Source organism: Equus przewalskii, chromosome 15, assembly GCF_037783145.1.
Source record: "Equus przewalskii isolate Varuska chromosome 15, EquPr2, whole genome shotgun sequence".
NCBI classification, from domain to species: Eukaryota; Metazoa; Chordata; class Mammalia; order Perissodactyla; family Equidae; genus Equus; species Equus przewalskii.
Window position 1 is genome coordinate 83,867,633 of NC_091845.1, and position 26,738 is coordinate 83,894,370.

The 26,738-nt window shown below is 44.1% G+C and overlaps 1 protein-coding gene across 1 annotated transcript in view; it reads right to left on the minus strand.

Annotated features, from left to right (window-relative positions):
* Positions 1 to 668: 668 nt before the first annotated feature.
* WWTR1 (WW domain containing transcription regulator 1) overlaps positions 669 to 26,738 on the minus strand; it is a 120,537-nt gene continuing 94,467 nt past the window's right edge. The window contains exons 4-7 of the mRNA XM_070576312.1: positions 23,171 to 23,373; positions 9,640 to 9,773; positions 8,087 to 8,199; positions 669 to 4,070 (exon numbers count right to left, since the gene is read on the minus strand). Of these exons, the coding sequence (XP_070432413.1) occupies positions 3,886 to 4,070; positions 8,087 to 8,199; positions 9,640 to 9,773; positions 23,171 to 23,373 (635 nt within the window). The 3' untranslated portion in view covers positions 669 to 3,885. The remainder of the gene's footprint in view (positions 4,071 to 8,086; positions 8,200 to 9,639; positions 9,774 to 23,170; positions 23,374 to 26,738) is intronic.

Sequence of the window (26,738 nt, forward strand, 5' to 3'; positions counted from 1 at the left end):
ACTTCTCCTTTTTACTTAGTACATGTTGGTATGTATAACATTGTCAAGAATGACCACATTACTTTAAAAGTGACGATGAAACGTGGTTTTCAAAAAGATGTGTGAGACTCAGACTGTGGAGTGTTGCTAAGTTGTTTCCACCAGCATTTCCTCTTTCTGCTGTTTAGCTGAAAGTTTCTGCTTAAAAACTCACTTCTGCTCAGTGCTCTCACCTAGTGTCTCTGTGGAGTGGACAGAGGTATCGTGACAGTGAAGACCAAGGACTCAACAGAGAAAATATTCTGCCACCAGCTCACACTCAGAGGGAACAAGGAGCGGTTTGCAGTTTTGACAACCAGAAGCCAGGCCATATTGTTAACGACAGAGGACAGACTGAATCCTATAGCTCTGATGCCCCAGTCAAATCTGCAAGGGCCCTGGAAGGACAGTGTGATATATATATATATACACCCCTAAAAAAAAATCTCAGCGGGTTACTTCAAATAAAGTGCAAACCAGAACACTGTGGATATTTAGAATATGGAAGACGAGAGATTTGAGCCAAAAAAATGTTTGCCTACACAATATTCTTCCTTTCATTGTCTGCCAGGAGAGTTACGTAAGCCTCGCCTCAGTCCCACCCAGAGCCCTCGGCATGAATCATGAAAAGACAAAGCTCCACGTGGAAATTCAGTTGTATTTATTTTTATTATACAGAATCAGAGAAGTAAAACCAGTACCAAACTCCAGGCAAAATGGTTTGATCTGATCGACTTGGCTGCGTACTTTCCATACACACAGCTAAGTTAAAAATAAACACATGTAGGTCATATTACAAAATGGAGAAGAAAGTTTTTACAAGTTAAAGTCTGAGCACATAAACGATGTAGTGTGTTAGGGAACCGGTCTCTGTCAATCGCCCATTTTCCCAATTAAATTAATCTACAATTTCCTTTTTTTAACAGCTTATTTTTTTCATGAAAGTTGTACTTTCAGAAGTTCCTTTCTATTACGTCATGAAAACACAGCATGTAACGAGCGACACTTCTACAGAGAGCTCTCCCACCAGGCACGGGTCACCAGCGCCCCAGCACACTCAGTTTTTCACTCTGCTTTATGTGCTTCTCGTATATGGTAGAATCAGTGAAAGCAATGGCCTTTCACAACCTAAAGATCATGGTGAAACACTAACAATTACTTAGATTTAATAGAATTGCAAATAGGTTTTGACAATGTATTTACTTCAAGAAAATGCATTTTATCAGGAAAAAAATAGCTTGAAAGAAAGAGCTCTGAAATTATTTTTCAATTTCAATTTTTCATATGCCTTTGCTGCAGCAAAATTATTGGATGAAATGTTGAAATTGATTCATTTAGGACTAAAAAGATGAGCTATCCTGGCAGTTGTTTTCTAATAAGAAACATAGTATAAATAGCACCTTATCATGACTTCTGGAGGGGTTTTAACACCTACAATAATAGGAAGTATCCTCTAAAGAGTTGTTCTTACTTTAAATTTCTAGCTTTAGTGTTCTTTAACAAAGACCATATTTTATGGCCTTAGAAACAAACAAAAATTATATCTGGTTTTATCTATTAGTAAACACATAGTCAGGGTCCATATTTAATTCTGAAAAAATATCTGTTATATTCATTAATAAATGTTCAAACTAATTTCACTAAAAATTCTAGTATTTTCTAATGCCACAAGCTTACTAGGAAATTACTTCTAAAAATCGATAATACAAATCACCGATGCTTTAACTACTTAAAAAAAAGAGGGGTATCTGTTTCTTTTATGTTTAATAACCTGAAAATGAGTCTATAAAAATATTTTTAAAAAATACAGTAACACTGCTCAGTTTTGTTAGGTCCCTTGTTGTTTCTTTTCTTTTTCCTTAGAAAGAATGTACAACTCTTTTTGCAATTATTGCGAACAAAAGAGAAAAAGAAATAGTGCTCCCTTCAATTTAGTAGCAACATAAACACCTACCCCCATCTCTCTCAGAGCACTTAGAGAGAGAAGGAATCAGAGGAACAGAAACCACGGGTCCTTCAGGAAAAAGAAATCGCTTCATTGTGCTGGAAGCAATGGCAGGTTCATGCTGTTGTCCGCCCGCCTGCTCAGCACCAGCACGGACAGAGCAGCATGTGCCCCGTCTCCCCCTCCCACCCCCTAATGTGCACCAAAGCTGCTTTTCTTCTACAACAGCCTTTCGCTATAAAGGTTGTAGGAGAAAATGGTTGCTTTGTTCTTTGGGGGCACCTCTCATCCTCCTGCTTGTCTTGCTTTTGGGGTTCTCTAACTTGTCTATTTCCATCTCACAACTCGTATCCTTTCCACTAGAGTCCATAACTTCGCTACTTCGCCTCTGACCTTTTCACGTGCCTCCTTTCCAACAAGATAAAATGTATTCTGCCCGTTTATATTCGGGTAGACCAAAAATGATCTTATTTAAGAGTCCGCCCCCCCTCGAAAAATAAGCCCCCTTGGGAATTGAAAGTTTCCTCTCAGAGACCTGAATTATTAATGTCTTTCAAAAAAAGATATTAAATTCATAGATTATAAATAATGTCAGTTTAAAATATTAAACAGTTGAGGACTTCATTGGCAATGCAGGCAGAGTGCGTGCCAGGGGAACCTGACCTCTCTCAGTCCTTAAAAGCTAAGAAAAAACGTTTTTGGTTACATAAGAGGTATTGAGTACATATTTCATGCCTTTTTATACCAACCATAGCAAACAGGGTTAGGATGATACACTTAGGAATCACTTTTACTGAATTCAGAAACATGTCTCCACCATACACCCTCAGAGGGCATTTTTTTACGTCAGTCAGAGATCTGCTTCATCCTTCACACAGTTTCATAGATAAGATTATTTTAAACACTTAAAATCTTGAAAGCGAAACGGACAAGGCTTCAGAATTTAAAAAGCAACAGCTTACTGTGTGTGCCATCTGGGTGAAAGCCATGTTGTCCTGATGTCTTCAGAACAGTTTCAAAAGACAGAAATACAGTTGCCACTGATGTATCAAAAACATTTGGCTGCCCTTTGCCATCAGCTACAAAATTATCGTGCTTTATAAAAGAAACATCAAATTCTAAGCTGCAATTTTTAAAAAATCCAACTTGCAATTTTAAAAAGTTTTGTTTAATAAATGCTCATAATTAATACCAAACTGGTCTCTTTCATAAGATCTGTAGTGTAGGAACTGTGTCTAAGGCTGCTGCCCCTCTCCTGCTGAAGGACTAGTTGTCTAGATGCTATGCAGTAAAACGATGAAGCGGAAACTACGATAGGACCGTGTGCCTTTCTAAACATAAAGTAACAAGAACCATCAGAACCAGCATGGATTCAAAATGACGTATTCCATACAGCAGAATGTTACTATCCATACAATGATTTTTAAAGCTCAAGTTAAATATTTTTTAAAGCATTTGGTACTACTGTCATCAATACAGTTTTTGAAACTGTAAATCAGGTCTAATTTTGTGTACATTTCCTGGACCGAGCCACCTGTCAGAAGCCACTGCCTGTGGTCAGCTTTTTATAGTTTATAATCAATCGATGTATAAATTTCAACACGCACAAAGCTTAGTCATGGGGCAGCAGAGAGAAAAAGGGAGAAGCAATTCTGCATAATCAGTTCTGCAGAAACAAATCTGCATAACCCATCACAGGAATGCAGGATTGCAGAAAATGAAAATAGAACATTTATTTGTGTTTAACTTAAGTTACTGTCAATCAAATCCAGGCAATGATTAAACTGGCCACATGGAAAGGAGGGAGCACGAGTCATGGAGGCAGAAAGTGGTGCATCTGCAACGGGCTCTGCTCGATCGCCTTTTCCAAGAGGCCCAGGAAATGTCAGGTCACGGCTGCATCCAAGTTACAATGGTACTGATTACAGCCAGGTTAGGAAGGGCTCGCTTTTGTTCAGAGCAGATTCTACATCATTGAAGAGGGGGATCAGATCTTCAGATTCCAAAGTTCCCAGGTCAACGTTTGTTCCCGGAAGACAGTCAAGAAAATCAGGGAAGCGGGTCTGCTGAGGGTTGATGTTCATGGGCGTCTGTCCTGCGTTTTCTCCTACAACAGAATGAAAGGAAACCATTTCAGTTCCTTTTTCGAAGCTCTTCAAAGAGGGACAGTTCAAGTGTTAACACAACTCTCATCTTCATTTCCACTTCGCCAGCATTTAAAAAGAAGATTAATATTTCATTTCTGTGCAAAATTTCAGCTACCACATGACTGAGACTGAGTTGGTGATGCTCACCCATAAAGAATGCAGAGATGCTGGGTGAATCTTTAATTGTCTGGGTAGATGTGGTCCAGAATGGACAGGTCCAGGAAGACAGGAAAGGAGCATGTGAAGGCACTGTGGATCTGACCTACAATCTGTGCCTTCCCGTGAAGCGGCAGGAACAGCTGTTTTGGGAAAGAGTGCAGAGGCCCTGCCTGTGATAAACACCTTATCACACAGCTATAATCTAAGGATTTAACTGTGAGCTTAGATTTACCCATATCTGCCCTCTTTATGTTCAAAGGGAGTAGTGAGGAATTTCTTTTAACCATGTTATTAAACAGCTGCCTCCACTGATGGTTCTAGGGATCATCTTCAAAATATTTTGTCAAGTGGCTTCTGCAGGTCATCCCCCTCCCTTCGCACCCCCCCACCCCCCCTACCGCAACAATCGACATTCTAACAATACGTATGAGCCGCAAGGCATGTGAGCACATTAAGGGTCTGAGAAGTCTTGTAGTGAAGGAATCTGTTTTATTTTGTTTAAACCACTATTACCTAAACCTATTTAATCATCTAATCCTATTTTGGCAGAATTTATACCTAAGAGAACTAGAGTCTGCAGAACATAATTGAGAACATGTTGTTCTGGAGGGAAGTCGTGTCTGGGATATGACATGAAGAATACACATTCTCTGTGAGTAACAGTACAGGAGACCATGTACTGACCTTTGTGCCAGGAGATGGAGTTTTTCAGCCGTGTGACCTTAGACACACTTAACTCGTCTGACCCTCAGTTTACCCATCTGAAATTGGGATTAGAGTACCTTCTTCACAAATTGGAGTAAACTGCCATATAACGTCTGCCACACATCCATGGCTCTGGACATCATTGAAACATACAAACTTACACAAATACAAAAATAAAATAAATGTTTGTTGATTGTGCTGAGAGAAAGAAAAGCCTAGGAACTCAATCACTGCAAATTACACGGGATCAGAACCACCTGTTCATTCGAATGGCCCCATCAATTGTCTAAAAGGGTGAAATACACCTCAAGACTGAGGGGCAGTGATAACCAAAGCCAGCTTCCACCACAGAATCATTTTTAAGAAACTTGTTAAATTAGCTTGTGTGTTACAAGTACAGCGGCCTTCCCGAAAAGCGTATGTAGAAATTTCACTATTCTGAGCAAAACTGGGGAAAATTCACTTTAACCATATGCATTTTTCAAGGAGACCATATGCATCTCTCCAAACAAGAGGAAAACATATCAAACTTGCATTTTGGTGACAGCAAAGCTTAGTGGCTTCTCTATAACATAAAATATCAATGACTCGGCAATATTTTATAGGATTTTCATTGCAAAAGGCAGCAATTTGAAAAATTAAACCAAGTTCAACAACATGCCCTCAATAGTGGTATACCAATACTGAAAACCCACATCAAAACACAAAAGAAAATCCAGAATAACTTTTTTCTACCCCCTAGAGTATAACAGATGGAAATGAGGCTTAAAAGAATTGTCTACCCTGAACAATTATCTGACCCTCGCGCTGGATCTTTTTCTTTCATCTCCAGTTAGAATCATTCATTTCTACTGATTTCCCATTTTAACCTTTTAAGAACTCAAGAATACATTTTTTAGCCAAATAAAATCTCTTTGTTTTAGAGAATTCCTCTTTGTCCTGTCTCCTCAGACACGGCAAGTATGAGGAGACTAGTTAAGGTTCTTCCTTAAGGTTAACAGCCTTAAAATATCTCTCTTTGGAGCAACTTTGCAATCTCAAAGTAATCTTTTTGGTTTTTGCAATTTTATCCATTTAAAAAGTGGAAGAGACAAAACCCAGGCAATTCTTAAAAGAGTGTGATTACTGCAGACTATTCCGGGAGGACGGATGACTTCCAGCCTTTGCTCTTGCTATTCCCCTTACTCTGTCCTCACACCACGTCCAGCTGTTGTTTCCACGTGAGTTTGGCAGAGGGAGCGCTCGGCTGGCTTGTTCCCCTTCAGCCTGTGGTCAGCAGGTCAAAGAGGCCTTGTGTGGCCACTCTCCAGCTCTGCCCACCCCAGCTCTTCCTCACCCTGTTACCGAATAAATGACATTTCTCATCTTGAGAGGGTCCACGCCCACTTCCTATAAAGAGTTCACAGACATGGCGCGAAACTCCATGGGCTGACACTCACTTAGCCAGGTTGACTCGGAACCCTAATGTTTATCAAGTCCAATTTGTGCGTTCACTCAGCCTTCTTAGGAGGCGGGAGGGAACCGTGCCCCAAGCTCCGTGATCTCCTGACTCCTCACACTCTGTGGAGTGAGCCTGCTTTGCAGGCGAGAAGTCTGAAGCCCCAGAACATACGTGCCTCCCCAAAGTCAGTACCAGTAAGTGGAGAAGCAAAGAGTCAGCTTAGGTGCCCGTCTGCATAGACTCTGTTCTTTTCAGGAGCCCACTTCATTCCACATTTTGGCTTCAAAACATTCCCTACTTACCCACTCGAGGTCATTTTAAAAAGCCGAAGAACAGAATATACATATTTTTTAAATGTCAGGCTTAGATTTAGATCTCCTGAGTCTCTTCTTATTTAACTTTTTATCTTTACTGGCTTCCCAGTGTTTCAAAGACGAAAGCAAACAATTATTAAACATAGGAAGGAGTCACTTATCAGGTTGTTCCAAAGAGGTCAAGATAAATCTCACACCACAAAAGAGAGAGATGAAGGAGGGAGAGGGAGGGAGGCAGGGAGGGAGGGGGAAATTGAAGCAATAAATTGAAGAAGAACAAAACAAACTTCCCAACTGGCCCTGGGCGACTCCTCCCCAGACAGCCTGTGGGGATCCTCCAGACCCTAGATGGTGGCCTGCAGGGAGCCCCCGGGGTGGCCCTCCACGCATACCTGACCGCACAACCCTGGCCAAGCCTGACTCCCGTCTGACCAATCATCTGGACTCAGAGCACGAAGGGCTCTGGAGCGCAGCAAACACAGGCACTACTGACAGTGGTGTTGGGGAAAGCCATTATTTTCACCACAGAACAATTAATTTTCAATGTCAGTGATGACGGAGGAGGAACTTGCATGAAAAACTCCCAAGAGTGGACACCTCAGCCATCATTTATTTTTGATTCTAGAATATCTTCTGGGAGATTAGGACTTTGATAATTAAGTCTAGATTTGGCAAATAAGGCCAAATTCAGTTTTTGCCATTGGAGGCCTCGCTCCTTGAGAAGAGGAGAAAAGGCGAGGCAGCTGGAAGCCAGCGGAGGCCGCGCCTGAAGGCGAAAGTCCCTCTGACTCGGCGTTCTAATCTGGAGGGAGGACGTTCTAATCTGGAGGGAGGACGTTGCTGCCACGGGGCACTTGGAGCCGACAATGCAGAATCAATCCTCTGAGCTGCCTAACTTTCCAAACGCCCACTGCCAACTGCTTCCTCAGCGCAGCGAATGGCACGAAAAAATCTGCACTTCGGCGGAACTATAACCCAGCACCGATTCTCAAGAGAAAGAGCGGCCTGAACATCATGACCGGAAGCCAGAAGCGTGTCAGCAGTCCACTGCGGAGAAGGGACAAAGTGGACAATGGCTCGTTGACGCAGCTGCGAGGTAGGGGCTCCAGAGCAAGAACAAGCAAAAAAGGGAAAAGAGCAGAATTTAGACTCTTGTGTCGATGGAAAACTATTTCTATAAACTATGGGGAAGGAACTAAAGTTCAGTAACCGTGCCCGGGGTTTGGGTGGCTTTTCAGGTGTCATTGTATGTTATTGTTGAGATTAAGCGTTTCTGGTTGGATTTCACACGGAGATGACTAAAGAGACGATTTAAAACTGCCAACACACCGCACATCCTCGCAGGCCGTGCTCCTACCTGTGTCCATCTCGTCCACGTTGCTGAGAAAGTCCTCCGGAGTCGTCGGCACGCTGTAGCATCCTAAGCCCAGGCCGCTGTCAGTGCTCTGCTCCCTCGAGTGATACGGGCCCCTGGAGAGCAAAGGGCGAACGCGCAGAGTGAGCCCGCGAAGGAGACGTGGGAAGGACAACAGTCACGCAAACCCTGAACCAGGGCCGCTCTCTCATTCTGCCCAACTTGGCAGGTAACGAAGAGGCAGACTTTGCCTCGCCTTTAATTGTGAAACATGCATCCCAATGTCAATGAGATTAATAAACTGTAAGCTAATAAAACTGGCCATTCACAGTAAATTGACATGGATTTCCTTTTCATCTCAAAATAATAATTTGAACACTCTTCTACACATAGAGTATAATACCATTTATGTAAATTTTAAAAACAGAAAACAACGCTGAATATTGCTTCTGGATACACACACTAACAGGCAAGGAGAGGTATAAAACCACATGTGATGGACACACGTCAATTTCTAACTAGTAGCTTCCACTGGGAGGGAAGAAGGGAAAGAAACGGATTTGAGTGGTGGCTGCGATGGGGTTAAATATTATTGTAATGCTTATTTTTTTAAAAAAATAAGATCAATGGAAATATGGCAAATCTGGGTGCTGGGTATATGGGTAAATCTTATGTTATTCTTTATAGTTTTCTGCATATTTGAAATACTTTTAAGTCAACAATTTAAAAACTCCTTTTCTTCATTACTTTGGTTACTGTTTTCATCTATTTTCAATAACTTCCATAATTGTATTTGTTTGTTTGCCAGAAGCCTCTCCAAGGGCAGGAAAGACACAGGAAACAGAGAATTTCCCTTTATTTGGGTTTAAAAGACTACAATGAAGGTTGACCACTTCTACTTATGAAGACGTTTCTGGCTAAATGATCTTTTCCTCTGCTCATGTGTCTCATATTTCAAAACATCATCTCTCTGTTTTAATTAATTTTTTATTATGAAATAATTTTAGACACACATAAAAGATGTCAAAGAGTCGAGTCCCCATGGGCCCTGCACCCAGCTTCCCCAGGGACACGTCACACAACCGCAGGACAATTATCAGCACCAGGAAATCGACACTGAATAACACCATTAACTGAGCTATAAACCTTATTCACATTTCAGCATAAACATCATCTCTTAATTGTCTTGTTCTCTACTTGCCACATGACATGCTTTTATTCCCCCTGTTGGCTACATAAAACCCCAAGGTTCTTTCAAATAATTGCTACATGGGGCCACCCCATTGAAATGATAAGTTCATTCTCATTTTCAAATTATCAACTAGAGGGTCACTCCGTATCACATCCTCAATATTTAAATTTGAGATTAAGAACCAAGAAAGGCAGATGACTTCCTCTGCTTTTCTTTTTTCTGCCACTTTCGTCCTCTTCCTCCCTCTATCCTCACCCCAATCCTCCAAGCTCCCCATCTTTTTCCAACATAAACAAAGACCCATGACACTCTAGACCACATACTAAAGAAAGCCAAAATAAGTGGCCTCCAAATGTTAACTTACCCATTGAGGAAAGGATCTGAGCTATTATTAGTGATGGATCTCATGTCCGGGGTCATGGCAGGCGGGTTGACAGCAGCCTGAACCGAGGCCAGAGTCTCGGCTTCCATGGGGAGCTGCCTACAGAGGGCGGCTTCCTACAGAAATGACAGCAGAGGGAGAGGCAGGAGTTCTTCATTCATTGTCAGACTGGAGCAAAGTATACTTGACATGAAAACTTATACAAAACACGAAACACTTTCCGTTTATTCCCAATAAGTCAAAATCATCAGGAAATCATTAGTGTTCTTTCTCGGAACAAAGTCTTACAGGCATAAGTCACCTTCTCAACATTCACAAAGTTAATGAGAAGCTCAGCTAACGTCCGCCCTCAGGGCAGTGACGCAGCCACTGTCCCACCCATCCAATTGTTTAAATACCCAAATCTGTAAAGGCCTCAAGACGCTTTCTCAGGGACAAGGCTATTTATACCCCAAGTGCTGCAGAGACCAAACCAAAGTCAATCAAAACAACTGGACTCTCCTGGACCAGCAGGTACATTCTGGTCTCTGCCACTTAGAGGCCAGTAAAGCTGTGGGACTACAGAGTTCAAGCCCGAAATTAAACCACATCTGGCAGTTTTATGTCAACAGCCAGGAGAGCAAAACAACCAGTTAAAATGTTTGTTAGTCAATCAGTTTTTCTATTTGACTAACTTTGTTGTTGACTGGAGTAAAATGGCTGAAGGTTGGGGACCACGCAGATAGAGTCCAAACCCACTGACAATAGACTGTTTGATAACATATGGATTTCATTAGCAAAAATTAGAACGCTAGCATTATTTTTTTTAAGCTAGAATTGCTTTGCCAGGAGGAGTCCATCCAAAAAGTTACGAATTTGCCTGCAATTACTTTCTCTAGGTATAGCCTCCAGAGAGCCTCTGCCACTTTGACAAACACAACCCAGCCGTCAAATTTCTTTCAAATTTGCTGTTGTTCCCAGAGAATACTTCTGTATGTTTGTACTTGCATCCCAAACCCACGCGAGGCCCATCCCATATTTATGCCTATCAGTTTCCCACTTTCCAGGCTGAAGTCATTGGTCTCACCATCCCTCAAACCCCAGAACCATGGCTACAATGGCAAACAGAACACTCAGGCCATCTAAGTTACAGTATCTTCGTTAGATCTCTTCCAGCCCTAACATGCTATGATTTTAGCGAGTAAGTGCTGTCTAGACAAGTCTAGTGAAGTCATCAGCCATAAAACTTGGGGTTACTAGAGTTCATTGCCCTGTTACTAGGAGTTATGGCAGCATGACTCTCATAAACAGTGAGAGGTCTGATCGATAAGAAACTACATTGTTAATTAGACTGAAATAAATGCCCTGTCTAGAAAGTGCTCCTGGTTCACTTCTGTTCATTCAGATTGCAAATAATCAGAAGACTTAATTAACATAAATAATTAACATAAATACCTAATTAACATACATTTTATTCAATAATCCATAAAAAGCAAACAAAAAGCTTTTAGTCCATAATCCCAATCTTGGAAGTATCTTCTGAATTAAATCTAGAAAAACTGAATTATTTCCTTATAGTTGTTTTTACATGGCAGGCAGCGAGCATTAGAATCTTATTCTCCGACCAAAGCTGACCTGAGGCCTCATACAGAACAGGAGTGAGCCCGCCACCCCTCGAGCACACACACACACAGGACTCACTAGATGAAAACATGTAGTCAGTGACATAATTTGCAGTTCTTTATCAACTGTCAATGCAAAAGTCCTTTGGGTAATAATCTTCATTATCCAAAAAATCAACTTCAATTAGAATATTCCATTCTCCAACCACTCTAAATAAATGGGGGGTTTACCCCTAAACACATAACCTCTTAAACATACAAGCTGAAGAAATTGCTTCATTTCTTCATACTTCACAAAATTTTACCACCATATGCCTTAAGAATGCTGGCTGAATTTGCAACAGCCAGGTGGCCTGAATTTAAATGTAATAAGAAACATTTCTGGAATTTCATGGGATAAAAAAATATATACATAACGCATATGAATTATTTGTCATCTATAATGACATGTAATATGAAAATAAAATGTTTAAATTATGATAAAAAGTATAAGAAACTAGACATAAAATATACAGTTCTAAACTTTCCTCCTCATTTAAATTATTCCTGGTATATTTCAAATAGATATGATATAAATTTTTAAAGGAATGCTTGTGTGTCACTAAATATATAAATAAAATTCAAAAGGACTACTTACAATAACCAAAGCTGAAACAACCTACACTATATCGGGGAAAACATTTCACTGGGCCATTTCACCTCTGTTCCCTCTATTTTTAATTAAAGATAACTGAAGTTCCCACTCTTCAGCCTCGAAGTCATTTCCCTCACTACTCTGAAGACTTGACCCCACGTCATCCTGGGAGGCGATGCTCTGTTCTGTGGGGCCTCACAGTATCATTTCCCACCTTCAAATGACTAACAAATGAGACAGAATATAGAAAGGGTGTGGGATGTACCTGAATAATAACTTTGAAATATAAATTAGGCTAGTCTGAGTTAGAAAGTTAATATAGGGGCAACACTTTCTCCAAGATTATTCTTGGGTCACAAGTCATTTCTCAAAGCAGCCACACGTTGGTGCCCTGCTCGAAATCCGCCTGCTCCCTCACCCCCTGGATGGAGCCTTGAGTGACAGCCCTTCTTCATCTCTGACATGCTCCCCTGCTCACTCCCTTCCCGCTGTTCCTCCCGTCCAGCCTCTGCACCAGCTGTGCCCTCTGCTTGGAACACGCTCCTCAGATCTTCCCCAAGTTCCCTCCTCATTTCACGTCTGTCGCCTACAAACGCCATCTCTCCAGAGACTAGAGGACATTTTCTTCACAGCAACGTCTGCATTTCTGGTCTGTCGTTCCCATCACGATGGAGCTCCAGGAGGCAAGAGATCCCACCTGTCATGTGCATTCCCAGAGTCCACCCAGCCCCTACGACAGTCTGTAAGTATTTGCTCAACGAATAAGTAAAAAATATGACTGCAGTTCAAATGGAAATATTTTAAATTTTGATTAGTAATAAAAGAAAAAATAAACTAAGAACATTCAATTCTCATCTTCAAGCACAAATGAGTGAAGTAACAGCCTACTGTATACATCCTAACTAGCCAGGTGCAAACTCCAAGCTCATGTAATGATACCACTGCACTCTTCCTGCTCCTGACACAGAAGATGAGCAGGAGGTCAGAGTGGTCAGGAGCAAGGATTTGGGGTGAATGCTTGGATCTGAACCTGGCCCTGCCACCTCCCAGCCAGTTATTTAACCCCTCTGTTCCTCATTTGTAGAGTGAGGATAATAACAGCATCTACCCGACAGAGCTGCTGTGATGATAAAGTGAGGGAATACATTCAAGGTGCTTAGAACAGTGCCTGGCACACAAGATCATTAAACACCTGTTAACTTTTATTATCTCATGTTCTGTATTCCAACCCCACAAAACAAAACCCAAAACAAAAATAAACAATCTTAAAAGTCACACTATCATGTGGAACCGATCCACTTTGAGCTGCGTCACACTTCTTCCCGGTCAACTGTCACCTCGGAAGGAGTAAACCAAAGTGTGAAATTCATCATGAGTCAGCAGGGGTAAGAAAACAAATTCTTTTTTTAACCAGGAGAGGTTTGTAAACCTTCTCATATAACATAAAATTCGTTTTTAACATAAAGGGAGAGTGGTGAGAAGTTTCATCTCAATTATATTTTATCATATAATTTTATAATATAATAGTTTCATATTTAGAATTTTTAAAAGACTAGCCTTTTTTTTTTTGAATGAAAATATTTTCCTATTTCCGCTTAGGAACTGAAAGGAGAAAAAAAGCAATACAAAATCCAAGGTTTGGAAATAAAAGAAGTAACCTCACTAACACATCCCCATGCAAACAAGGGAGGATTTTTTTTAAAAGACTAAATTTAGGTATAAAATTAATCCCCAGCCTCAGCATGATTTTGGCGGCCATGACATCCGCTGTCCTTGTACCGGCAGAAATTAAAGCCAGCACCTGGCCTTCGTCTGACGGAGCAGCAGCGGTGAAGAGTGACTGAGCTAAAACAGCTGGAGCAAAGACAGAAGATGGGGCACCGGACCAGGTAAACCAACCAGAAACAGGGGACAGCTGGCCAGGGCTGGGCCAGGGCAGGACTCAGGCCTCCAATCGGAGAGCTGGTGATGCAGCTGCCCTCGGCCCACACTCCATCCAGCTCCCCAGTCCAGGCAGGACAGCAAACGCCCAGCTGGAGGCACATCCGAGCCCCTTGGTCTGTCTCTCATACCCCAACTCTGCCCCTGTTCAACAGGTCTATTCACAGATCCCTTCCCAGTGTCCCCACCACCACCACCACCCACCCTGTCCTCCCAAACAAGTCTTCGGGTTCCTACACTCATCAGTACTTTGGGTCCCTCTTCATCTAGCCGTATCTCACCCACCCTTGGCAGGTCTGCTACAGCACCTCTTCCAGGATGCCTTCCCTGACCACCACAGCCGCAGCAAGCCACTACCCTTGCCCTCTTCCAGCCCTGAACTCCTAAAGAAATGTGTCCAGCTGGAGTCCGAGACCCCACATGTCACACTGCACTCCTCACCCAGCCCCAAAGCAGCCCTTCCTACTAACTTCAAGCTTTCTCTTACTGCCACCACCACCTCTCCTAGCTCAGAATGCGAGTCAGCTGACTCCCTCAGCCCCCCACAAGAAGTCAGTCATTCTAACCTGTGTGTGTTTTTTTTAAATACTACGGAGACTGCCGGGGGCAGGTACTGTTTTCGGGAGCAGGGATGCAGTGGTGAACAGCACAGTGCTCTGCCCCACGGAGGATGCTATAGGGGGAGGCAGACTGCAACAAATAATGACAGATAAGGGACACGCCTTGTGGGTTCCACCTGCCTGACATCTCCAGGGCTCCTTGCCATCTCAAGGAGCGGAGCAGCCTTGCTTCTCTGGTCATTCTAACCGACCTGCCTACCTCACTCAACCTCCGAGCGCAAGGCTCCAGCCAGGGCTCTGTTCACACTTTGCTGAGGTCTTTACAAAGAGTGACCAGAGGGGAAAAATCAGGATGCGAGGGGTCCGGGCGTCACGTCCTGTGAAGGAGCAGGGGACTGTTTAACCAAAGGGCCTTGAGGGGCATACCTTGGCTCTCAAACTATGAACAGACTATCGCACGGAAGAAGGAAGACCCCTCCTACCCAGGTCTGAGGCAGACACGCTGAAGGGCAGTCTGTTCAGCGGAACAACTGGGTCTTCTCCTTTCTCCAGGCTACTGGCCGCTGGAATTCCCAAGCAGTTGTGATGGTTCCACGCTATTAGACATGCCCAGGGACAGAAAAGGCAGTGTGGCACAGGACACAAAGTGTCCTTGGAAAGACGGCAGTTCAAATCCCCGCTCAGCCACTCCCTCGCTGCAACATCTCGGACTCAGTTCTTAACCTTTCGTGATAGTTTGTTCATCTGAAAAAAGACGGCTCATGAGACTCATCTTGCTGGGCTGTTAGAAGGATTAAAAGCATGTTTGTAAAGAACCTGGCACGGCGGGGCAGTCAGTAGAACGAGCTCCTGACAGTGTGAAATGCTGTAGAAGAGAGATGTTAGCTAATGCTTGCACGTGGCTTACTAGGCGTGAAACACTGTTCTGAGCACTTTCACGTATTATTTCATTTCATCCTCATGGCAACCCAACTGTCTCCATTTTACAGATGAGGAAACTGAGGCATGGAGAAGTTAAGCAACTTTCCCAGCATCAGGCTCCGGAGTCTGTTCCTGCAGCCACCACACAGGCTGTGGCAGAGAGAGGAAACCGAGGGCAGACGCAGGCAGACCTTAGATTTTTGGCCCTTCACCTACTGGCTGTGGGACTTGGGCAAGTTACTTCCCTTCTCTGAGCCTGTTTTCTCAGCGATAAAATGGAAGTACCAACCCCCTTCCTTTAGACGGTTTCGAGGAGAATTTAATGAAACGCCTGTTTAACTGTCCTGAACACAGTTTCCCTCCCGGAATTGGAAAACAGATTGAACTGGAAGCATTCTATGATCCTTTTCAACGTATGCGGGTGGAGCCACTGTCCTGGGAATTCACAACACATCGAGAAAAGTTATAAGTTCAGATTTTAAAGACGAGTTTCAGAAAGATCTGGAAGGCTGCCCCTGGTCACCCCACCCCGCCCCTCCTCCACCACCACTTTATTTTTCCGCTAGATCCAAGCTGGGGTGGAAAGGCTGTTGCAAAATAAGGGCTTGAGAATCTCTTTCCGAGCTTGTGGTCATCCATCCAGCTCCCTGAAACGAATAATTAGTGTGGGTTAAAAAAACACCCTCTCCTAGCAGCTGGGGGAGAGGTGGCGTGTCAAACAGCTGTGAGGGTGAGGGACGTGGAAGACAAATGCTGATCTGTGAGTTGAAGGTGGCCCTGGAAGCAAACCTCAACCCCCATTTCCTTCCAGCCCCCTCGGCCTGCAGCTTGCCCTCGGAATAAATCAACAGGGGAGGTGAGAAAGCAAACAGCAGTTACGAGCATCCTGCAGCCCGGCTGTCGGCCGGCTCCCGCCCTCAGTGGAATGTCCTTCCGAGGGAGACGAGATGAAGGACAGCATCCTCTTCTGAGGGTGCTCTGCTTGATGCAAGTGTGTGTGGCCAGGGCTTCTACCAAAAAATGGAAGATCGGATTGTTCTAATTATAAAGGGTGGGGTGAGTAGAAACAAATGAAAAAAATAAAGACAATATTTTGAAATCCTAACATTAAAACAGTTATTCTGGTACAGAGAGATTGTTCTCTCTGCCAAAACCCTGAGGGACTTTGGAGGCAGAATGCTGACTTATTTACCTTCTTTACAGAAAAAAAAAAACTTGAAAACATTCCCAATGTAAGTTTCTTTTTAACTCCGTGCCAAGGGATTCTAGAAATTCATTGTCCCATTTCCTGGAGCCTCCCCTTTTGAAATACTTCGTCACACAGGCTCAGCTGCCAGACTGTCGTTAAGAAGGAACAGTCAAAACTCTGACACTTCTGGGAAGACATTTGTTGAGTCCATAATTATTATGCATGGCTGCCTGTTGCTCTTTTAAATCAGGATGTACATAACAATCTTGTGTTTTTTCTATAATCTCTGCTGCCCCTTAGAATCACATTAAGGAAAACATCATAATTTAGATATTCTTCCCTCTTCACCTAAGAAAAGAAAATAGCCGAATGGATTTTGAAATGAAATATTTGTTTGTACCTTAGTGATGTTATTAAGAACAGAAATAAAAACCTGCTTTTCCTTTGTGCAGATTGGGTGAACTTCCATTTAAAAAATGTGTTCAATTTATAACACTTTTCCAAAGGGTCCTTGTAAAAAGGCTTGAATTGAAATTGTTCCTCGACAACATGGGAACACCAGGACATTTTAGAAAATGGGTTATTTCTGGGACTTGTAGGTAAATAAACAGTGATGGGGGCTGGAATGGAAGCCCGGTGAAGGCGGGGACCAGGTGGGTCTGCTCAGTGCCAAGAGCGTTTGCTGACCCAACGAGGGAATGAACTCAGAGCCGGCTCCCCCAGGGATTTCTACACCGGCTGGACACACGACGCTGATGTCCTAGTCCACCTGAAAGTGACCGTAATGATGTGCTTTTGTAAAAGCTGGACTGCAGCCCCCTGTTCTGCAGGAAAGACTCTTTATGAGCTGGCCACCATATGGCTTCTCGGGCTGCCGTGACACGACCCTTGCGAACCTCTCTCAGCTGCTCCTCATCGGGCAGGAAGCAGAGCTCTGAGCCTCCCCCGCCCCTCCCCCCACCCCGCCACCAACCCGGTTGTCCCGTCGCCCTGGCAACCAGAGGCCAGGCTTAGTCAGCACTTTCGCCGGACAACTGCGTGCCCCTGTCCCAGGGCAGGTTGGGGGCAACAGCAGTGCCCCAGCCACAGCCGAGCGCCCCACCGCACTTCAGACTGAAACCAGTGACACCCATGAAAAGAAATGCTCTCCTTGGATAAACACACAGGGCTGTTTTCAAGTCAAGGAATTGTTCCTTCCTTCAGATGAGCAAACAGCGCTGTTTGAGAAACAGAGGCCTGTTTCTCAATTTCTTACCAGTCACTAAAACTTTCCATTTCATGGGCAAAGCTGCAAACACGCCCTTTAGGATCCTGAGCAAACACTGTCGGCTTTCAAGCTGTAACAGAACACTCTATGGTCCTTGTGGGCCTGTGTGGCTCATGGTCTTGTAACATTTGCGTCCAGCCCGTCGTAGAAAGGGGTCCAGGCAGCTGGAAGAACCACGGCCAAGGTCAGTGCCGGGCTCCCAGGGCCGACGTGGGGTAGATCACGGACCTCCCAGCACATCAGGAGGGAGGGGCGCGCAACAGGCCGACGTAGGCTCCCAGTTTTGTTTTAAAACCCACAGTACGCACCGTGTCTTGTGAAACACTGGGAAGAAATTTCCCATCTTCAGAGGCACTCCCTTGAGGTAAGAATATGAGTGCTTATTATGTTCTTCTTGGTTTCTGAGTATTTTACACATATCCTACACTGAATGTGTTTTGTTTTTTTGTGCGATCATCTTACCTTATTATTATTTTAATTTACACAGAGAAAAATTCACTCTGTGGGGTACACTTCTGAGTTTTGACACACACACACAGTGCTGAAACAGCCACTCCAACCGACACAGCACAGCACCATCGTCCACCCAATTCCCAGTGCTGCCCCTCCCACCCCCGCCCCTGGCAACCACTTATGTGTTCTCTGTCCCTATAGTTTTGCCTTTTCCAGAATGTCGCATAAATGGAATCATACAGGATATAGCTTTTTGGGGTCTGTCTTCTTTCACTTGGCAAAAAGCTTTCTTTTACCTCAACCAGAAAAAAAAAAATCTAGTCAATTACATTTTTAAAAATTAAAAAGTTAATTCTTCTACTTAGAAAAAAATTATTGAGGCCGGCCCAATGGCGCAGCAGTTAAGTGTACACGTTCCGCTACTGCGGCTCGGGGTTCGCTGGTTTGGATCCGGGTGTGGACATGGCATCGCTCAGCAAGCCATGCTGTGGTAGGCGTCCCACATATAAAGCAGAGGAAGATGGGAACAGATGTTAGCTCAGGGCCAGTCTTCCTCAGCAAAAAGAGGAGGATTGGCAGCAGTTAGCTCAGGGCTAATCTTCCTTGAAAAAACAGAAAAAAATTCCCCAAGCTGAATTCTAATTTCTTTTTTAAAACTATGAAGATACCAGGAAGCACATCTTCAACTGAGGCTGCTCTCTTTTCGAGGGTCATCATTTCCCTTTTGAACCTGAAGCTGCTCCACAGACTTTTGGGAAATTTAGCAAAAATGAAACTCGCTCTCACGAACAGCAGAGAATGTCTTTCACAAACATTCCTTCTCACAAGGTCTGGGACATGTGCCTGTTGAGAGCAGAGAAAGATCCGATTCCCTAAGAAGGCTGTGCACTGCAGAGCCGGCCGCGAGCCCCTCGTGCTCACAGCGACGCCCTCCGCTTGGAGCACCTGCCGCATCCCGAGATAACTCATCCACGATCAGATACAAGCAGGTCAACTCTGCCGCTACAGCAGCCAATGCTAAACGGTAGGGACCAGTGTCAGCGAACCTCCTACTTCAGAAGATTCCTAATCAGAGGAGATACCAAGCCTCACTGGCCTTTTTGATTCTAATTCTGTAGCCGTTCAACTCGTCGGCCTGAAGGGCCACTGAAAAGAAATAAAGCAGCACCCTATGCTCACTTTCACAGATCTCTGAGCTGGGGTGTGTCTGGTCCCCACCTCGATAACGAAAGTTGAAGATGGCAGCACTGGGCCCCAGGACGTAGGGAACAGTTTGAATTTACCCTTCTGGCTACCAATTTGGATTAGATTTCATCATTTTGTCTCCTCTGCTAAAATTTACGTTCTCTGAGGGCAGCCACGTCCCATTTATCTTTTTATCATTTTCCACTATATAAATGTTGGCTGAATAAATGAATGAGGAGATAAAGGACAGAAGAAATGAAAAAAATAATTTTCCATCCTGAAATGAAGGTTCACCTTAGATCTGTAATCAATCCTCAAATCCAAGTGTTCATATCCTGGCATGATTTCAGTGACAATGAGTTGACACTTGAGCCCTTGGCATGGAGGGGCTGGAGGGGAGGTCAGACTGTGCAACAAGGACTGAGGAAGTGTTTTCTCCCCAGCGCAACAGCATCAGACTGCATGCCTGAGAAATAAGGGCATGGAAGAAGGAAGAAGAAATGAAACTGAATATTTCTGTAGTATGTAATTTATAAGGAGCTATCATCATATATCTATGAATGATAAAAAAAAATATACAGAGCAGTGATGAGTTCCCAAGAATCAGGGAATAAATTCATCTACTGACTCCTTCCTACGACAGAGAGAGCATAGGATGGGGCCCCTCCCAGAAATTCTCCCTCGGGCCGACCCAGTGGCACAGCGGTTAAGTTCGCACGTTCCACTTCTCGGAGGCCCGGGGTTCACCGGTTTGGATCCCGGGTGCAGACATGGCACTGCTTGGCACACCATGCTGTGGTAGGTGTCCCACATATAAAGTAGAGGAAGATGGGCACGGATGTTAGCTCAGGGCCAGTCTTCCACAGGAAAAAGAGGAGGATTGGCAGCAGATGTTAGCTCAGGGCTAATCTTCCTCAAAAAAAAGAAAAAGAAATTCTCCCTCGATAGAAGTGCAGGATGATCGAGGCCTGCTGCAAGGCAAGGACCCTGAGGAGACAGGCTGCACGACCAGGACCCTCGTGCAGGTGAGAGGAGAGCCAGGGGAACCACACACTGCCCAGAAAGCAGGGGACAGGCGGGCATCGTGGACTCTGCAGGACGTGGGGGTGGGACCAAACGAACAAACAGAAGTCAACAATCTCCAGACTCAGCAGGACCATCACTTTCTCCATCCATCAGGCGTCCGTACCAGAGGCCGGAAGGCAGCTGAACAGTTGAGCCAAATGTCACTTTTACTGCCAGCCCATTGCCCTGCCCCTGCCCTGGCTTACATGCACATAGTGAGGCAGAAAATCACCAGATGCAAGACGTGAAAACCCACCAAGGTGTACACATAATCCACAGCTGACAATCAGACCTCTTGGCAGACACCCCAGAAAAACATCAAGGAACGTTCCAACACCATTTATCAAATGGCCTTAAATAATCTCTGACACTGAGGAGCAGGCCGCTTCTGGCTAGGGAAAACAATCCTCCATGATTAAAAAGTCTCTTTAGACCTTTTTCCTGTATTCCATATAAAAAAACATCAGAACCATCCATGCTATCCCTTCTCTTCCTCCTAACTACAGACGCACCCGTGTGCACACAGTGTCAGAGCTGAAATGTGACCCTCTGTGAGCAAATCCGGACAGCATTTCTCCCTGTTGTCCTACACGGTGCAATCACACACTGTGAGGCAGCAAAATGCTCCCAGGTCCAGGCTTCTGGGGATCAGCCCCGAAGGAACTTGGTTGGCATTTCTCTAATATGAACCATCTATACTACACTCTGGTTCAAAGGCACCTACTGTTGGGATAAAGGAAACAATTTGGGGCTCTTACCCCCACCCCTTTGCAGAAATACTTTCCGTGGGAAAGAAGGAGGTGGAGCAAGACAAAGAGAAACACAGAAAGAGACAGAAACTAAGAAACAAGTCATTCTTTGCAGAATGGTCACAGCTTTGTGCAAAAAAACCCCCAAAACTCATTAAAGTTCATTAAATAAAAAACTAAGAGAAAACTTATAATGCTACCATAATGCTGTTTAATTTACCCTACATTATAAAATAGAAAAGTTATTCCAAATGGAATTACTAACCAAAGACAGAAAACAATAATACAATTATTTTCTGCTAAGAAACATGATACCGAATATCTAAAAACAGTATAAACAACTGTTACCCTGAAATAACCATGAAAGTTCAGATGCAAATCTTCAGGGTAAAAAGCACAAGTGTAGTTATACGATAAGGTTACAGGCCTCACATTTAGAGGGCAGTTCAACTCAACAAGAAAGCACAATTTACATTCACTTCCCTCATCTTCAAAGGCAACGTCTAAGAAACTACTGCAATTCATCATGTTTTTTAAACCTCACACAGGATAGATACTTTCTACCCTAGAATTTATTTGATGGGAAATACATTATTCATTTACAGAAGTCAACGTATATTTTTGAAAGTATCAGATCTAAGTAAAAGAAAAAAGTGTTTACCGTAACATCCCTAGCCACCTGCAAGGAAGTTCTCCAAAACAGTTAAAACTACTTATTTCCTTAAACTAGTGAAAGGAACCTACCCATGTATCATGCTTCATGTGAGTCATAAAGTCGCAAGAATTAGAACAATAAACCAAAGCTTTCCTCCCCAAAATGTAGCCAGCAAAATTTATGAGGCCTAAAACATGGGCGACGTTGGTTTAGCAACACAGAAGAAAGAGTTCTGCTCTTGCACAGACCAAGCCACTGAAGCAGGGAGAAACTGTGGCTTCCTTCCAGGATTCACCTTTACTCATTTTCTGAAGTGCACGCACCGAGCCTGACCCAGCGGACACATAGCAACATTCTGTCAACTGAACGAACAAATGAACGAATGAATGAATGAATGAATGGAGTATGGCGCAAAGGCCATCAGAGTCCATATGCAAACCATCTTCCTTTCTCTTTCTCCCTGAATTTCCCTCTTTTTCATGCCCCATGGTAGATCAAAGATCGTTGAAGATTCTCTGTAATTCCTTCCACGGACCATCCCCTCTGCTATCTGCTTTAATCTGGGGGGGCTCTGTGACTTCCTACCAAGAGAATATGGCAGAAGTGACTTGGTGACAGTTTCCAGAACCAGACCCTAAGACACTGGCAGCCATTTCCTGTCTCTTGGAACATTCGCTCAGAGAGACCTAAGCTGCTATGTCATATGTGCCACTACTCTGCGATTGCCATGCCAAAAATGCCATATGCAGATGCTCCGGGTTTTCGTCTAAGCTAAACCCAGCTATCCTCACCAAGGCGCCACACACTTGGGTAAAGCCATCCTGGACCCTCCAGACCAGCCCACCCAACAGCTGAATGCCACTAAGTGATCTCAGTCATACCATGTAGTACCGAAGAACAGCCCAGCTGATCTGCCCAAGCTCCTGACCCACAAAGTTGCGTGATATAATAAAACGGCTACTGTTTTCAGCCAGGAAGTTTTGGGATAACTTCTTACACAAACATAGATAATTGGAACATATTCTTCCTCTCCTTCTAAAGACCACCGGTGGAAGCCTAAGGGAGCCGTGCTGACATAGCTAGTCTTTGTTCTCATCAGCTTGGCTCTGAAGACAGTGCACACAGACGCTGGGAGAAGATACTGGATTCTACTCAGGAGGTTTGGAGCAGAACTCTGGGCCTTGAATGGTTCTAGAAAAAGGTTTACCCTGATGGCTAGCAGCTACCTACCCACCAGCCTCAGTACCAAAGGCCATGGAGCCTCCGCCAGCCAGGCCCCATGGAAGGCCATACCTGCCTCATGAGCTCCTCCTGGCGCATTCTAATCCTCTCTCTCTCCATCTGGATCCTCTGAAGCCGAAGTTTCTGCTGCTGCTGCTGCTGCGTGGTCAGTGCATTGGGCATGCTCAGGAGCCCCGCTGGCGGGTTCTGAGGCGGGTGGTTCTGCTGGCTCAGGGCACTGGGTGCCACCTGCTGCTGGTGTGGGTGAGTCATCACTGCAGGAGGGAAGAGCAGAGAGGAGATGCATGAGCAGGGCCCACATCACCTTATCAGAGAGACCATCAGAATGCCTGTGCCGTGGAGTATGGATGCCCAAGATTCCTTCCAGAGCACTTGCCTGTTAATCATTACTGTTGAAGTAATTATTACCTTAATTCAATTCACAGAGCTAGATACCAGCCCCACTCCTGACTCATCTACTCTTGGCTTTTGTGCCCTGTTAAAAATCTTATTTCACACCTTCCCTGTGTCTAGAGTACATTTTAAGCCTCTCAAAGAACACAGTGGCCAAAAGTAAATTCCACAAAGGTTACCACAACGTATAATTCACCAGATAATTCACCAGGACATCTGGGGTGTGTGCATGTTCTCAGACAACCTGTGTGTTCACGGCAGAGCTGGGGAGGGCGTGTGGCCACAGACATGGAGCGGGTACGTGATTTCTAGGGTGGATGTGTGAATGGACAAGCAGCACGTGAAACACAGCCCTGGATCCGGGACCTCCGCACAAGCAGGACCCCATCAACACTTCATCAAAAAGGGCGCCCCAAAGAGCATGAGCTTGGCTCAGGAACAAAGAACTGACTGAGAAAAAATGTGCGAGTTTCTGCAAAGGGAAAAATGAGTGAGGAACAAATTACATAAAAGTGCTGTGTTTGTGATTAAAGGCACCAGAAGTGTTTTAAACTTGTTAAGGATTTTCCTTTTATCTGCATTCACCAACATTTTAAATTTTAGCATATAGTACTTCATTTTAGAAAAAAACTGAAAAATCCTTTAATGAATTCTAAAAAAGTGCATTTTTAAAAGTGCTAATTTTTCTCAAAACGGTTTCCCAGTCAAATTTGCTTAACTTCTGCCTGGGCAATATCTTGTAATAATGAAAACCCTGCTTTTCAATCTATTTGTTCCTAGGTCAGGACCAAAGGCAACAACTTATAATTTTATATACTCACTTCATTTCTGAGAAAAAACTCTCAATTTTAGCTATATTTGGTATCATTACTGATAAAAGATAAAATTATTGTCATATTTTACTTGGTCTAAAAGTTAAATATTTTAGATCTTCAGTTTGCTATGGACATCACATGGCAACATGTTGATAACTAAATTTTCTTAAATGAATTTAAAGTAGCCTAATACCTATTAAATGTATATGTAGACCACACAGACACACACACACACACACTGGAAAGACACTACCAATACTAAAGATTTTCTATAGAAGAATTGGTTTCCTCAAGAAACAACTAATTCCATGGCAGGAACTTCCTCCGGATGGGAGTAGAGGTGGGGTAAAAACATTTTTTTAAATTTATTTATAACTCTCTGAAATCTTTATTGGCGTTCCCCCTGTGCGAGGCACTGGGTTTGTGGTTGGGTAACTGGCTCCTGCCCTCATGGAAACTATGAGGATGTGTGAAGGAATGAGATGGATTGTGCTCTGTGGCTACAATGTTAGGCTCTGTAGGATCCTTGGAGATTATCTAGTCCATGCCTTTCTTTTATGGAAGAGAGACTGGAACCCTGAGGGGGGCAGGGCATGCTCTGGTTATCGGCAGGCGGGACCAGGTCCAGAGTTGGGGCCTCCTGACTCCCGGCACACCTGCCCCTGGCCACCCTGCCATGCCTTCGACTGAAGGACAGGAAGGTGGCTGGGCCTGAGAGCAGCCCTAGAAACATAGTTTGCTTCTGACCACAAGGAAGGACCCACTTAACCAGCAGTCATCAAATCAGGGACCTGGGCCCAAAGGTTTCGAACAGGAAGGTTCAAGAAGGGTCTGCATAGACTGACGACTCGGCTCTGTACCAAGATGCTGAAGGGGAAGGAAGAACTCTGGGAGAATTCTGCCTGAACAATTCAGGCCCCGCTTCCTGAATTAAGACCCCCAAAAGGAACCGGCCCCATCCTGAAACACAGGGAAGCTCAGTGAACGATGAGAAGAATGGAGGAAACCAGCTCGGCGTTTCTGACGTTCTAAGTTTGAGAACGGGGGAAAAAGCACAGTTGTGCTGATGCCGAAACAACCGAAATGAGCGTTTCATTTCTGTGGCTTGTTCGAGCACAATTACAATCTCAATTTGAAGGTCTGGGTGGGAGGTCAGGGGTCGTGCACACGGTGTGACAGGGAAAAAGCTCTTTAAATACAGATTCAAGTAGACAAAGTCCAGATATCCAGAAAGGCTAACTTCATAAGACCTCTTCCAGGCCAGGAGAAGGAAGCTGAGATGGAAGAATAGTGAGTGTTTCCAGGCACAGCCACTTCTGAACCTCCTGAAAAAGTCGGCTCCTATTTTTCTGACGTAAACACTATAGACAAAAAAAGATGCCCAACTGTGTCTATAAGAGAAATGAGGAAATGGAATTTTTCTAATATCAGAAATCCCCACAGCAGGAAAAAGAAGCTTGAAAAGGTTAAATTTGGGGGGGTGGGGGGGGGAAGCAATTAAGAAGCTATTAACTTTATGTTTTTCTAAATCAGATACTTTGAAAAATTTGAAAACTGACTCCGGTCTGGTAACTTATTGACATGACAGAACTGGAGCAGGATGGCCTTCGGTGACTCGGGAGGAGTGTACCGGCCCTGCACTGGGTTTACCCACGGAGGACTCTGTTTCTCAAGCCCACACAGCACCCAGACGCTGCTCGGCGGACTTCCTTACTGTCTGCACCCTTATCTGGGGCAGTCTAAGACTTGGCAAGCTTGTCCCAACCACGCCCTGCTGGTCTTCAAAGCCCCAGCCCTGACAGAGACACCCACAGGGAGGCGTGGTGGGGCAGCTGCTTCCTTCCACTTAAGCTACATGGGACCATTCAGACTAAACATCTCCAGTTATTAACTGTAGAAACTGGAAAAAAGTGGAGCTCAGACAATGTCTTTGTTTTCAAAGTAAAGTACAACACCCCAGCAGAGAAGCCTGTGTGGGAATACATACTGTAGGATCGTCTGGAACAGCCAAAGACTAAAAACGATGCCCACCCGGGGGGAGATTATGATCCATCACTCAGAGGAATTCCATGTGACTACTGCAAAGAATGAGGGAGCTCTGTAGGTACCTACATGCAACAATCTCTAAGAAACACTGTTCAGAGGGAAAAAAATCGAAGGGACAGAATTATATGCATGAACATGTTACTATTTGTAGTCAAAAGTGGGGGGGGGCATGATACACACACAGCAAATCTCTCTAGAAAGATGCCTGAGGAACTGGTAAACAGTGGGTGCCTCTGGAGAGGAAACCAGGTTCAGGCGTGGGAGATGTTCCCTCCCCTCTTCTGCACTGTTTAAAGTTTTCCTACATGCATTTATTGCTTACGTAAAACATAAAAATATTAAAGTAAGAAAACATAAAATAAAAC